General features: G+C 38.3%; 2 protein-coding genes across 2 annotated transcripts in view; one reads left to right on the top strand and one right to left on the bottom strand.

The window, feature by feature from the left end:
* LOC128697687 (ctenidin-1-like) overlaps positions 1–15000 on the top strand; it is a 153673-nt gene that overhangs the window by 32554 nt on the left and 106119 nt on the right. The window lies entirely within an intron of this gene.
* On the bottom strand, positions 2984–6929 carry LOC128697607 (loricrin-like). Its single transcript, XM_053789436.2, has 2 exons — positions 6918–6929; positions 2984–4233 (listed from the first exon to the last, which is right to left on the bottom strand). Exons 1-2 carry the CDS (start codon positions 6918–6920, stop codon positions 3118–3120), a joined length of 1119 nt encoding a protein of 372 aa, XP_053645411.2. The 5' UTR covers positions 6921–6929; the 3' UTR covers positions 2984–3117.

Raw genomic sequence — 15000 nt, 5'->3', positions numbered from 1 at the left:
TAGGGAATTGGATCTGTGCTCCAGTTCCCCGAATTAAGCCTGAATGCCTTCCACATCCCCCCCCCCCCCAGGCGCTGTATAATCCTCCAGGTTTAGCGCTTCCCCTTTGATTATAATAATAATAATTTGAATTATTAAACCCGAAGCGTTCAGAACCCAGGACAAATTAGGAAATTCATGTAGTGTACCTTATTTCCGTTGGGGATTATAGAAAATGTCCTTCCCTAGGTTGGCACTCACAAGAGTCTACTAACTCTAAGGTGTCTACTGGAAGGTGAATAGAAGCAGATGTTATAAGACATTCCACCCCACCCTAGATTGTACCCAAATAATAACGGCTGTTAATCGAACGCTCTTCCACAAAGGGAAGTGGATGTTGGAAATTGTAAGTTTCTTATTTGGGCGTATTGTTACTGTGTTGCAAAGGTAAGGTTTCACCTTTGTGTTATGCTATTCCGTGTATGAAAAGTTCTGACAATACTGGGATAATATATATAACAGATCAGTAACACAATGTCTCTTAACGAGACATAGGTGAAGGTATCGAAGTCCGTACATCTTCAGGTTTGTAATTCGCATCACAGCGCTGTATACATAAGACTATTTCTCTCAGCATATATATGCTGAGAGAAATATTCTTATGTAGGATTACATGAGAAGGATTATAACACTCTCAGCATATATATGCTGAGTGTTTTAATCCTTATTTTAGGAAATTAAAATATTCTTGCCCAGTAATGGGAAGGTTACGTGTAGTCACAATGCTGTAAATCAAGACAATCAAGTCTTGCCAGGCGCATCTAAGCAAAATTTAAGCAATCAAAAAATGATTCCCTACCAATACTGTAACTCATGTCGGAACTGGACCGATGCACCGCTTCCTTGTATCAAACTTGAATACTTTCCATTCCCCGAGGTTATGTGTGACCCCCTATGGGTTTAATGCTCCCCCCATGAATGTAATAATGCAACTTATTCACACCCCGAACTTAATTCTAATCAAATTCAAAGTAATTCATTTATAATTACTCTTTATATAGTCTTTACCTAAATTAAAAGTCACGTCTTTTATATTCTCATTGAAGAAATAAGAAAATCAAATAATCCCTTACAGGTAATAAGCTTTTTCTCTCAAGCCTTAATTTCAGTTTCTAATTATTAAGAAAATCATGACGTATAGGTACTTGTGCTGGTTTTGTATCTCTGTCTCTCTGTCTCTCTGCCTCTCTGTCTGTCTCTCTCTCTGTCTGTCTGTCTGTCTGTGTCTGTCTGTCTGTCTGTCTCTCTCTCTCTCTCTCTCTCTCTCTCTCTCTCTCTCTCTCTCTCTCTCTCTCTCTCTCTCTCTATATATATATATATATATATATATATATATATATATATATATATATATATATATATATAACATTTGTTTGTAAAAATTATGAGATGCTGAACTTAGGTCTCAGAATAGAAAAAAACTTCCTACCTGTAACAGGCTATTTGATTTAAATTATTTTTATGTGCTCTTTTCACAGCTAAACATTTCCACTGCCTCGTTCCTCATTACTGCAGTATTTTAAGAGCTTTCTCCATACCCCTACCAAAAAGCAAAGGTACTCCGAGACTCTAATTGTTGAACCTATTAAGAAAGTTTTTTTTTTTTACACAAATTTCCCCAGTATTCTTTCTCAGATCTGTCCTGTGATTCCCTTGTAAGTTAACCCCCAAGTATCTGATTTTTTTCTTTTTTTTTACACACTGTATACTTCTATTCTCAACTCTTACAGTTTCTCTACTTCAACTTGTAATCACTTTCACCTTCATTTTATACGTCATTACAAGCTACGTTACTACCTTCAGCGTCTCTTCTGAATCTCGTAATAATAAGAGACACGGAACGAGGAGCTTCCTGATGAGCGAAACGTTTCTTAACTGAAAGCACCATATTCTTTACACGTGTGTCCCCTTGAAACCCACTCTGTAGAACATTTATGCGACGTTTCGGTTGGTAGTGGACACCATCATCACCATCAGCAAAGTAATAGCAGTGAAGATTTGTAAAATAGTACACAAGAGTATATATAAATGACATTTACGTTAGTTTTTGGAGTATACATACTACTAGTCAGTATTTTCTTAAGTTCATACACTGTCTAGTTCATACACAGGCCATTATTTTCTTGCAAATCTCTATGACATACAAACTGAAGATTGATGGGCTAAACACATCGATTCCAAGCTAAGGGACTGATTTCCTCAAACTCCTCTTCCTCTGTTTTCGCCATTCTTCGTTGTATTGGACTAATGAAGCCACTGTGTGGGCGAAACGTTTCCTCAATAAACATTCCAGAATGTTGTACAAGTGTCTCATTCTTCAACTTGTCGGTTTTCAAAACCAGTTTTCACACATGTTCTTACAGTTTATTGACACTGATTAAGAACAGGGAAGAGCCAAACATTTGTCCTTGAGGAACACTCATGTTTACTGAAATAATACGCACATTTGTATCATGTGGTACATGAATGGTATACAATATCGACAAGATGAAAATTAGACACATGTGTAACATTTGGGTAACTTTAATGTAAACGTTTCACTACCCAGTGGCTTTATCAATACATCTTTCGTATATCGTTCTGTCTTCAAATTATGTCCTAGAATTTGTATTGATAAAGCTACTGGATGGCGAAACGTCTACATTAAAGATACCCAGATGTTGTATATATGTCTAATTTTCTTCATTTACATCATTAATGACAACATACTGGTGCTTGCTGCTTAGGTAAGAGCGAATGAAATAAAAGGAATTTCTTAGGTTAAAGTTCCCTCAAGGGAGGTTCCTTGATGCTGGTGAGGGGCTCTCGATCTAGGGAATTGGATCTGTGCTCCAGTTCCCTGAACTGAGCCTGAATACCTTCCATACCCCTCCCCCCACAGGTGCTGTAAAGTCCCTACGGGATTATAAATATTATTACTATTATTAAGTAAAAAACGGCAATATATGGACACAAATATCTGGCCTTTATTAAAATAACTCGTACAATAAAACAAATATTACATATGTGCACTGAATCGAGAATGGCATCGAGATAGAGATTTTTTTTAATGGTAACGAAGGAATAGGCGAGTAAAATCTATTTTCCTTTCGGTGGTAGGTAGCCTGTACTGACAGACCCTCCGAATCCACCGCCTCCACCACCTCCAGACGAACCTCCGGAATATCCGCCTCCGGAACCTCCTGAGAATCCACCACCGGAACCTCCGGAATATCCGCCTCCAGAACCTCCTGAGAATCCACCACCGGAACCTCCGGAATATCCACCTCCAGATGAACCTCCTGAGAATCCACCACCTCCAGATGAACCTCCGGAATATCCGCCTCCAGAACCTCCTGAGAATCCACCACCTCCAGATGAACCTCCGGAATATCCGCCTCCAGAACCTCCTGAGAATCCACCACTGGAACCTCCGGAATATCCGCCTCCGGAACCTCCTGAGAATCCACCACTGGAACCTCCGGAATATCCGCCTCCGGAACCTCCAGAGAATCCACCACTGGAACCTCCGGAATATCCGCCTCCGGAACCTCCTGAGAATCCACCACTGGAACCTCCGGAATATCCGCCTCCGGAACCTCCTGAGAATCCACCACCGGAACCTCCAGAATATCCGCCTCCGGAACCTCCTGAGAATCCACCACCGGAACCTCCGGAATACCCACCTCCAGAACCTCCGCTTATGATTCCTCCTGAACCTCCAGAGTAACTACCACCTAATCCTCCAGAACCTCCAGAGATGAACCCTCCTCCTGAGCCGCCGGAATATCCTCCTGATCCTCCACCTGAGCCGCCAGAGTAGCCTCCTGATCCTCCTGATCCTCCACCTGAACCGCCAGAGTAGCCTCCTGATCCTCCACCTGAACCGCCAGAGTAGCCTCCTGATCCTCCACCTGAACCGCCAGAGTAGCCTCCTGATCCTCCAAAGAATCCTCCTGATCCTCCACCTGAACCGCCAGAGTAGCCTCCTGATCCTCCACCTGAACCGCCAGAGTAGCCTCCTGATCCTCCACCTGAACCGCCGGTGTAGCCTCCTGATCCTCCAAATGAACCACCGCCTCCTGATCCTCCAAATGATCCTCCACCTCCACTGTAGCCGCCGCCTCCACCGCCTCCACCTCCTCCTCCACCTCCACTGATGATCCCGGCAGAGGCTACGCCGGCCAGCAGTACCAGCACTAATATCGATATTTTCTGGAAGAAAAAAATAGTTTTCAGTCTCTCTCTCTCTCTCTCTCTCTCTCTCTCTCTCTCTCTCTCTCTCTCTCTCTCTCTCTCTCTCTCTCTCTTCAAGTAAATAAATTAAGTAAATTCATCATTATGTGGTGTCGTGGCTGAGGAAAATGTAAGTTCGACTCTACCTGGACGAAGAGTTGAGAGGGTTCGAATCGTCTGCTAGTCTGATTTGATATAATATAACTCAAGACCTGGAATCAGTAGTTCTGTTGTAACACATACTATCAGTACGAGGGATACAATTTTGTGATTGGCAACTACAACTACTTGTTCTATTGCTATTATGACGCTTTTCAAGGAGGGTATCTTGGTAACAGATTCTTAGTGAAAAAGATTGAAGTTTACCTCTTGCTTCAAGCCTGTTTACATCCTAGTTCCCGGGTGGTGCAACACACACACACTACTAGTACTACTACTGACTACTGCTACTAGTACTACAAGTATTACTAGTAGTACTAGTAATAATACTGCTACTAGAGCTACTACTAGTAGTACTACTAGTAGTACTGCTACCAGTACTAATAGTAATACCACTAGTAGTATTGCTACTAGTGCTACTACTAGTACTACTGCAACTAGTACTACTACTGCTACCAGTACTATTAATAGCAATACTACTAGTAGTACTAGTACTACTACTAGTACTACTGCCACTAGTACTAGTAGTACTACTACCAATACTAATACTACTAATAGTAATACTACTAGTAATACTAGTGCTACTACTAGTGCTACTGCAACTAGTACTACTACTAGTAGTACTACTGCTACCAATATTAATAGTAATACTACTAGTAGTACTAGTGCTACTACAAGTACTACTGCCACTAGTACTACTACTACTAGCAGTACTACTACTTTTTATTCGTATTAAGAAAATCTAAATTAGTGTAAAACAAAAAATTACAAAAAACTGATTTAATAAAGACATCAACAAAAGTCAGCTGAGAGGTCTTCAACACTGGACATTTAAATTGCTAGGAACTGTATACAAGAGTTTGAAAAAATATTTGAGTAGCGATAATTATACATTTTGCTAAAGACACGACTATAATTATTCTGGAAGAGGGTGTGACAGACAAGCTATAATTAACGATGACTGGAATCCCTGACTGCTAGATACCCAAATAGATGTATTTCGGAGTATTTATACTCAGCAATGTCTATCAGAGCAAATACCCCTTGATGCTGGTGAGGGGGCTCTTGATCTAGGGAATTGGATCTGTGCTTCGGTTCCCTGAATTGAGTCTAAATGCCGTCCATCAAACAGGCGCTGTATAATCACTACGGGTTTAGCGCTCCCCATAATGCGAGCACATACACACAGGTGTTTTTCTATGTGTTTCAACCGATGTTTACATCAATAGGTGTGTTTTTTCTCAATGTATGTAGAGAGGTGTATATATCAGTGTATTTACACTTAGAAGTGTATATATCTATACATATATACTGATAAAGGTATACCTGTCGGTGTATATACATCGAGAGGTCAGTATCTCAGTGTATTTAGAGAGTGGCAGTTTGATTTGATCCCTTTTGTAGGAATACAATGTTCTTAACTGGTGACGAACATATTTTCCAGCCTTAATGGACTCTCGTGTAGTCAAAGGAATACAAACCTAAAAAAATTATTAAAGTTTAGCACCATTGTGTCACTTCTTGACCTTCCCAGCTAAAGAGACGTGACAAGACATACAGAGAGATACCTGTCAGCACATACAGAGATACCTGTCAGCGCATACAGAGATACCTGTCAGCACATACAGAGATACCTGTCAGCACGTACAGAGATACCTGTAAGCGCATACATGCCTGGAATCTTACTGTAACACCTAGTTCAGGTATTAAAGTATTCTTTACTGGCAGTGAACAGGTTACATGATGTCTTAATGATCCCCGAGTGGTCGGTATTCTTTAAGCTCCATAAACCCAGCAACTTGAAGAGGCGATGAGATGTATCGATAATGTACTTGTTCTAAGTCGTAATTAAAAGTGACTTTTTTGTACAAACTTCAATGTGACATTACAGAAGATACATGTTGAGAAATGTGTATTTCTCTGAGACTTTAATTTAGCCTTAAGAATGAAAAGTCGCATTACAGTTCCTAGCACGATTTACGATCCCACAGTTTGGAGAGTAAACTTTTGACGACCTTTCGGTCCATCCATTACTTAAAATAGACCGAAACGCTGTCTGCAGTTTTCTCTCCATATCCCGATATTAGGGACTGATGTTTTCACGATTAATGTACAAGCAAAATGCTCGAAATTCTCAGGCATTATTGTGGCGTTCTTTGTTCTCAAAATTTTTTAATAACATGTAAACCTCACATTGTATACTATGCAAAGAAATCAAACCATACCACTGGCGGGGTTAGAACCCGCGATCAGAGAGTTATAAAACTCCAGACCGACGCGTTAGCCACTGGGCCAGCGGCTAACGCGTCGGTCTGGAGTTTTATGACTCACTGATCACGGGTTCTAACCCCACCCATGGTATGGTTTGTTTGCAATCGTTTCATTACGATTTCGTGAGTCAAAGAAATCAAGTTTGTTTTTGTATTGTATTAGTACGTGTTGTAGATATAGTTTAAACTTAGAAAACTAACAAAAAAAGAACAGGAGAGTTTGAGAAACCTCACCATGTTTGCAGGCGGTGTTCGACTGTGCCTCGGATCATCTTGCACCGTCTTATATACATCCAGCTGAGTCGTGAGAGCTCCAGGGATTGAGTTCGTGACCGTGCTAGCTCCATCGCTGGATACAGTCGAAAATCCTTCATTCTCGTATTAGCCCTTGAGACTTGTGAGGTTTTGCAGACCAAGGGAACATTGGTTCCATCTAATGAAGATGATGTGGAGGATGTACAAGGTCGTTTGTGTTTGTTTAACGTGGTGGGCTAACCGGCAGGAGTATACAGTGCTGTGTTGCGGTCATAATGTAACGTAATTTGATACTTGAGGCTGAAATTTCTCTCTCTTTCTATTTTTCTCTTTGTTTCTCTCTTTCTTTTTCTCTTTCTTTATCTCTTTCTCTGTTTTTTCTTTCTCTTTTTCTGTTTCTTTTTCTCTGCTCTTTCTCTTCTCTCTCTCTCCTCTCTTCTCTCTCTCTCCTCTCTTCTCTCTCACTCTTCTTTCTGTCTCTTCTTTCTCTTCTCTCTTCTCTCTCTCTCTCACACATTCACACAGCTTTAATAAGAGGTACGATAAGGCTCACAGAGCAGGGAGAGAGTGGACCTAGTAGCGACCAGCGGAGAGGCGGGGCCAAGAGCTATAACCACAATTAGGTGAGTACACACACACATACACTAACAAATCTTAAATTTATTTAAGTTTCCCTTCATACGATGATAAGATGATACTAATCACTTACCAAGAATATTAGGCTAAACTTCAATAATACAAAAACAGTTTCTGGCAACAAAATAGAGTTGTGAAACGATTTTTTCCATATATATATATATATATATATATATATATATATATATATATATATATATATATATATAATGTCGTGCCGAATATGTAAAACTGGTCAATTAGCAAGAACTCATTTAAAATTAAATCCTTTCTGAAATTTTATCTTATACCATTAAAGATATATTTTTTTCATTAATGTTGATGTAAAAATTTATAATTTTACACCAAAAGAATCTTAGAACACTTACCTAACCTAATTATAACAAGAACAATTTATTTTAGCCTAACCCAACTAAATATATTTTAGATTTGTTTACAATAATTTAATGCTAAACAAACACAGTGAAATATATTTTTTTCGTTAGGTTCAGAATGATTTTGGCGAAATTATTGCATACACAAATTTTCGCTTGTCCTATATGGCAAGATGAGCGTCGCTATTTAAGCCAAGATCGCAAGTTCTGCCTATTCGGCACGACATATATATATATATATATATATATATATATATATATATATATATATATATATATATATATATATATATATATATAATGTTTCATACGTAAAGCAAGAACAGCGTACGTGTTATGCTTTCAGAAACATACACAGTGTTACAAAATTTTTTACATGTTGGTCATGACTTAGGTAAAAGTGTATGTATTCGCGTGAATGCGTCATCTCTATACAATTCTTTTTTTCGTAACATTGCTATCGACCCGGAAATTAGAAATTTAAGGAACCCGAGTGAACATTGTATTTCCCGTTGGTATTTGAATATAAGAGAAGAATACATTGTATTCTCTTTATCCAACAAGGACTTAAAATACTGTTCTTCTGACTTCACTAAGACGTAATCTATATTTCTTGGACAAATTTTATCAGAAAGTAATAGCAGATTGATTTAATTTAATCTCTTGGTATTCCATAAACAAATTGATCTGGAATGAACTGAAAGGATTTCCCTTTGTATTACTATAGGTTAAAATAGCATATTTTTTCCTGGACTCTGAAAATTCATTTATTTACTCTTCCTTCCCAAAAAAATTGGTTAGGCAGATTTTTGATACGTCTATTTTGTAGTTAAATCAGCCTAGTTACTTTATCTAACCTTGCTAAAAATTCGCAATATTAAATACCTTAATCCAGTAATCTGAGTACATAACATTGTTTAAGCTATTATCCTTCTGGAAGCAAATTTTCCAGCAGATTTCTTAAACTGGGTCTACTTTCATGGAAAAAAAGAACTTCTCTCCCCGAACTCACTTGTCCTTTGAATTTTACTGTTCTTTGCCTCCCTACATTTCCAGCATTCACAATCTTACAACACTCTCTCTCCTCCTGGATATCAAACTTGCACTGCATCAAACTAATACTCTTCGAAGTAATTTTGTTCTAAATTCTCCTGTCACTGATGCTTCCAGTGTTTATTCCATTTCCTACTTCTCTCATCTTCTCCAATAATTTTCTGAAACTGGCTCCTGCTTTTCTGAAACACGTATAGAGCACCAGTGAAGTGTCCGCCTACCAGACACCATCAGTGCTCCTGTCTGTCATATCAAAGAACACAGCCATCCTGTTAACTGGTCTGCTGCTGAAGTTATGTACTTTTTTTCTCTCTCGTCTTCAAAGATGCCGTTTATTGAATGAGGCCTTAACTTTTAGAAGATGAATCTTAGTCCTGACTTTGCTTCTGTGAATGCCTGCCTCTTCAATGCATTATCAAATCCTGTAATTTTCAGAACACTTGTAACCTGAGGCATTAAACACATGTACAACAACTGGCTGTCTATCTATATATGAAGTTTCGCCAAGCAGTGGTTTCAACAGTTCAGTGAAAAGATGACAGGCGAAGACAGTAGAAAATGAAGCAATCAGTCCCTCAGCCTGGAAGAAGGTGTTCATTAAGAGAAAGTTACTGAACACCGGCTTCCAAGCTGAGGGACTGCTCACCTCGTCTACGGTCTTCACCTATATTGAGCCACAAAGCCAATGCGTAGCGAAACGTCTTCAAATAAGGACACCCAGTTCCAGCACAGGTCCTTTTCCTCCTCTTCGCTTTTGATCTGTCTTCTGCATCTCCCGACTTTCCTCTTTCTTGCTTTCATTTCTTTCTTATCTTAGGCCAGTAGGCCTACTACAGTTCTTCTGTCCGCTTGGGAGCAGGCGTTAGTGTTGAAATACTCTCCACTGACTTGAGATACAATTTATTTTCTATTACTGGTCCTGGAGTCGGTCAATAGATCTGTAGTGCTGCTCTGTTTTGCTCTTATGTGTTACTATCATTACTACTACTCATCTCTTCTTACCCTTCCCCTAGACCAGTGTCTTCTGGCCTTCTCTACATTTTCTCGCCCCAGTTGTGACTTGACAATGCTGGTTATTTGTAAAAGACAATTGTAATGCGATCCAAACCTTGATACTCTTACGGTATCAGTGATTCAGCTCGTTATCCTGTTAGATCAGGGAATTCCTCACAATTTTTTTTTTAAATGCAAGGACTATGAAACAAGAAGTATTTTTAGATATTGCTATAGTATCACGTAACTGATCAGTGGGTAGGAACGCGCTACACACTTAAGGGTCACACAGCGCCTAGGGTATGGGTTGACTTTTTAAGTCAACAGGTTTAATTTAAGATTGGCGCCTTGTTTTTTTAATCAAGAGCCCTCGGCCAGCATCAAGGTTTCATTCCTTTTTAAAGGAACTAAGATTAGAAGGGCAGTTCACTCTCTTTAAAACCCGTGGTTTGTAAGAGTTCCCACACTTATTAACAAGGCAATAATCCTCAGCTGAATTTTTTGCTAACCATTTTGTAGTTACTAAGTTTACAAGAATATTAATGAAATTATTTTAGTATTATAGAAATATGCACAAAGGTAGTGAAAGCTGCCACAAGTCTGTGCTCTAGAAACTTCTCGCTGATATTCGCTGGGTAATGATTGAATTCAAATGGTTTCTGATTGCTCATCCCTTTGCACAAATCCAGTATGTAAGGTCTAAGTAAAAAATACATAATATGCAGAATAAGTAGTTTTTCCACCATGGAAAAACACTGGAAAAACTGACATGTCCACACCTCACCGTATGTGAGGTGTGGACATGTCATGAAGTGGTTGAGGCTGCTAGGACTGAGAATACAGTATTAAAACTTTAGGAGTATTCCCTATGACGTGTTATATTATCTTAAATATGTTATCTAGAGAATTTATCAAATTTAGTTTTTTCTAGGTATCAGCCAACGAGTCAGGTGTTTTCAGTTATTTATTCAAAGTTTAATATGTTTAAATGGCTTGTTTTCTAAAAAGTTGATTTTTTAAATACTCCGAGTTTATTAATAGGAATTCCTGTGAATATTTTTTTTAATATTAATGTGAGTTGATAGTAGACATCCATGTGATGATTTTCTTCTAAACGCCTTCATTAGTTAGCTCAGTAAGTTACAGAAATGGCTCTAGATCTGAGATGTGTGTGCAGTACAAGCCATTACTAAGAAATTTCTCCGATGAGGAAAGGAGGGCCACGAAACTATATATGTTGTCCGCTTTCTTTCAGTTTTCAGCCACCACAGAGCAAAACTAGTATCTCCATTCCATCTACATAGCTGATATTACATTGTAATGCCGATACATAGGTACAGGCGGCGCCGGAGCCCACAGTTCCGGCGACATCGTGTCGCTTCACCTATTTTTGTATACAAAGTCTCGTCGTTCTATTAAATGCATTTACTTGATGAAGCTCTTCTTAGAGGAATATATAAAGGTCCATATATAAAGGTTTGCGGTAAGGATGGTGTCTTATCGCTACACCTGTAAGTCCTGTCATCTAATATTGATCTTCAGTGTTGAATAACATCGGAATGACCATTGGTATCCATGAAGAATAGGGTAGATCCAAGTAATCTGCCTAGAGGAGTACCCGTGTTTGTTACATGCATAAACACCTTAATATCATTAATGTTAACGTATTATTGTCTGCAGTGGCAAAAATAAATTAAATTGAAAAAAAAATCAAGTTTTTTGAAAGCAATAAATGGACGTTAATATCTAGCATCCATTAATGTATTGATAAAGAAATGACAGGAATATTACGTATTTGCACAGACGTGGTCCAGATACGGAAGATGGTTGCCATGTTGACAGTGTTGAGCAATGATTTTTTATTTCTTAGTAGGAGTTAGGCAGTCTGTGCCGAGAGGTACTACAGAAGACCCACCTCCACCTCCAGAAACTTCACTGATGATTACTCCTGAACCTCAGGAGTAACTGCTTCCTAATCTTCCTGATCATCCCAAGCAACCGTCTCCCGATCTTCTCAAGTAACTGACTCCTGATCCTTCAGATCTTGTAGAGAATCCTAAGCTTCCCAAGAGACTACTCTGCTTGGTCCTCCAGGGAATCCTCCACCTAACCGTTCAGAGTTGAATCCTCTAGAGTCTAGACTCTAGATGAACCATCATCTCCCTCGTTACCATCTCCAGTGAATTTTCCTCCACTTCCTCCTCCTCCTCCACCACCACCACCACCACCACAACCACCACCACCACCACCACCACCACCACCACCACCACCACCACCACCACCACCACCACCACCACCACCACCACCACCACCACCACCTCGACCTCTACCTCTACCTCTACCTCTACCACAGATGAAGTGGGCGGAAGCCACGCCAAGAGGAACCAGCATCAGTACGAGTATTCTCTGGAAAACAGAAAATATTGTCATTCACACACACATACACACACACACACACACACACATACACACACACACACACACACACACACACACACACACACACACACACACACACACACACACACACACACACAAAAATATATATATATATATATATATATATATATATATATATATATATATATATATATATATATATATATATATATATATATATATATATGTCGTGCCGAATAGGCAGAACTTGCGATCTTGGCTTAAATAGCAACGCTCATCTTGCCATATAGGACAAGTGAAAATTTGTGTATGCAATAATTTCGCCAAAATCATTCTTAACCTAACGAAAAAAATATATTTTACTGTGTTTGTTTAGTATTAAATTATTGTAAACAAATCTAAAATATATTTAGTTGAGTTAGGCTAAAATTTTTTGCTCTTGTTATAATAAAGTTAGGTAAGTTTTTTAAGTTCCTTTTGGTGTAAAATTATAAATTTTTACATCAACATTAATGAAAAAATATATCTTTAAACGTATAAGAGAAAATTTTAGAAAGGACTTAATTTTAAATGAGTTCTTGCTAATTGACCAGTTTTACATATTCGGCACGACATATATATATATATATATATATATATATATATATATATATATATATATATATATATACATATATATATATATATATATATATATATATATATATACATATATATATATATATATATATATATATATATATATATATATATATATATATATATATATACATATATATATATATATATATATACATATATATATATATATATATATATATATATATATATATATATATATTATATATATATATATATATATATATATATATATATATATATATATATATATATATATATATATATATATATATATATATATAGGTAGCAGGTTGGTAGACAGCAACCACCCAGGGAGGTACTACCGTCCTGCCAAGTGAGTGTAAAACGAAAACCTGTAATTGTTTTACATGATGGTAGGATTGCTGGTGTCCTTTTTTCTGTCTCATAAACATGCAAGATTTCAGGTACGTCTTGCTACTTCTACTTACACTTAGGTCACACTACACACTACTTTGTGTAGTGTGTGTGTAAGTAGAAGTACATGAACATATTTTTTCTTCCTTCGCTTTAAATCGTCAATTGAGTATTTAACCACATGAACAACTTAGGTTGTACCCTCTGTTACTTTTTTTGCGTGCATTGAAGCAGATGGGGTTGGGCTTTTGAGATATCGGGATACATTTCTTGGAAAACTCTACGACCTCAACCCAACTGGTTTCTACTTGCGATTGGTATGGGGAAGCTCTAAACTGTTAGGGGTCATAAAGCTCTCTGGGGAGAGGGGGTCAATGAAATTCGATCAGAGTGGCCAGGAGGTGAGTCTCGATACACACACACACAGACACACACACACACACACACACACACACAGGAGGTATGATAGAGCTCATGGGGCAGGGAGAGAGAGGACCTAGTAGCAATCAGCGAAGAGGCGGGGCCAGGAGCTGTGAATCGACCCCTGCAACCACAAATAGGTGAGTACAAATAGGTGAGTACACACACACACACACACACGCACACGCACACGCATGCACGCACGTCGTCACTGAGGTCTTCATATACGAGATGAAACAATGACTTGAGAGTTGAGCCTCATTGACTCAACCCTGAGAGCAATTAGGTACAGAATTTCCAGAGAAATCCACTGGTGAAGGCCCCTTGATCCATTTATTTTCAAGTCCCCTTCCCGTCCTCGGACAAAATTATATACACGGTGATTAATATCAGTGTATATATACCGAGAGTTAGTTTAATCCTTATTTTTTGGATACTTTAATCCTTATTTTATGGATTAAAATATCTTATACCGGTGGTGTGCAGATAATACGAAATTTTTATCATCCTTCAAGTAGTCGATAGGCTTCAAACCTTACAAATCAACCTGTTATCTTCGAATCAGACCTAATTGCCTCTGGTTTCTTAGGCTTTGTATGACCTCTTCAGGTTTGACGCTTCCCCATTGAATATAATATTAGAGAAACCAGATTCTTGAGAGTTTGTGGGGACAGGACGTCCTCTGTGGAAGCTGAATTAATATGACATTTCATATTTGCACTTCTTGTGTGTTTTCTCACGGTCATAGACGTCGTTTTCACAATTCTATGTCTATTTTTTTTCTAGGATAATTTCTTTTTCAAAACTGACTTTAATCTGCTTTTGTTTAACACATATTACGTTGATGGTACACAATACCACGGAAGTTACGAAGCTGAAATCACTCCAAGGCTGAGGGACTCATCACCTCATATCTGCATCTCGACATATACTGTTTCCGTATTTCAAATGAAGAAAATTACTGTGCAAGCGAACCGTCTCGTCAATAATCAATAAATGCACTGGAAAACGTACGAAGGAGGATGACAAAGGTGATCCCATGTATCAGAAATCTTCCCTACGAGGATAGACTGAGGCCCTGAATCTGCACTCTCTAGAAAGGCGTAGAATTAGGGGGGATATGATCGAGGTGTATAAATGGAAAACAGGAATAAGGGGGATGTAAACAG

The sequence above is a fragment of the Cherax quadricarinatus genome, chromosome 68 (assembly GCF_038502225.1).
Source record: "Cherax quadricarinatus isolate ZL_2023a chromosome 68, ASM3850222v1, whole genome shotgun sequence".
NCBI lineage: Eukaryota > Metazoa > Arthropoda > Malacostraca > Decapoda > Parastacidae > Cherax > Cherax quadricarinatus.
Note: the sequence above shows the minus strand (reverse complement) of the source record. Positions and strands in the feature narration are given on the sequence as shown.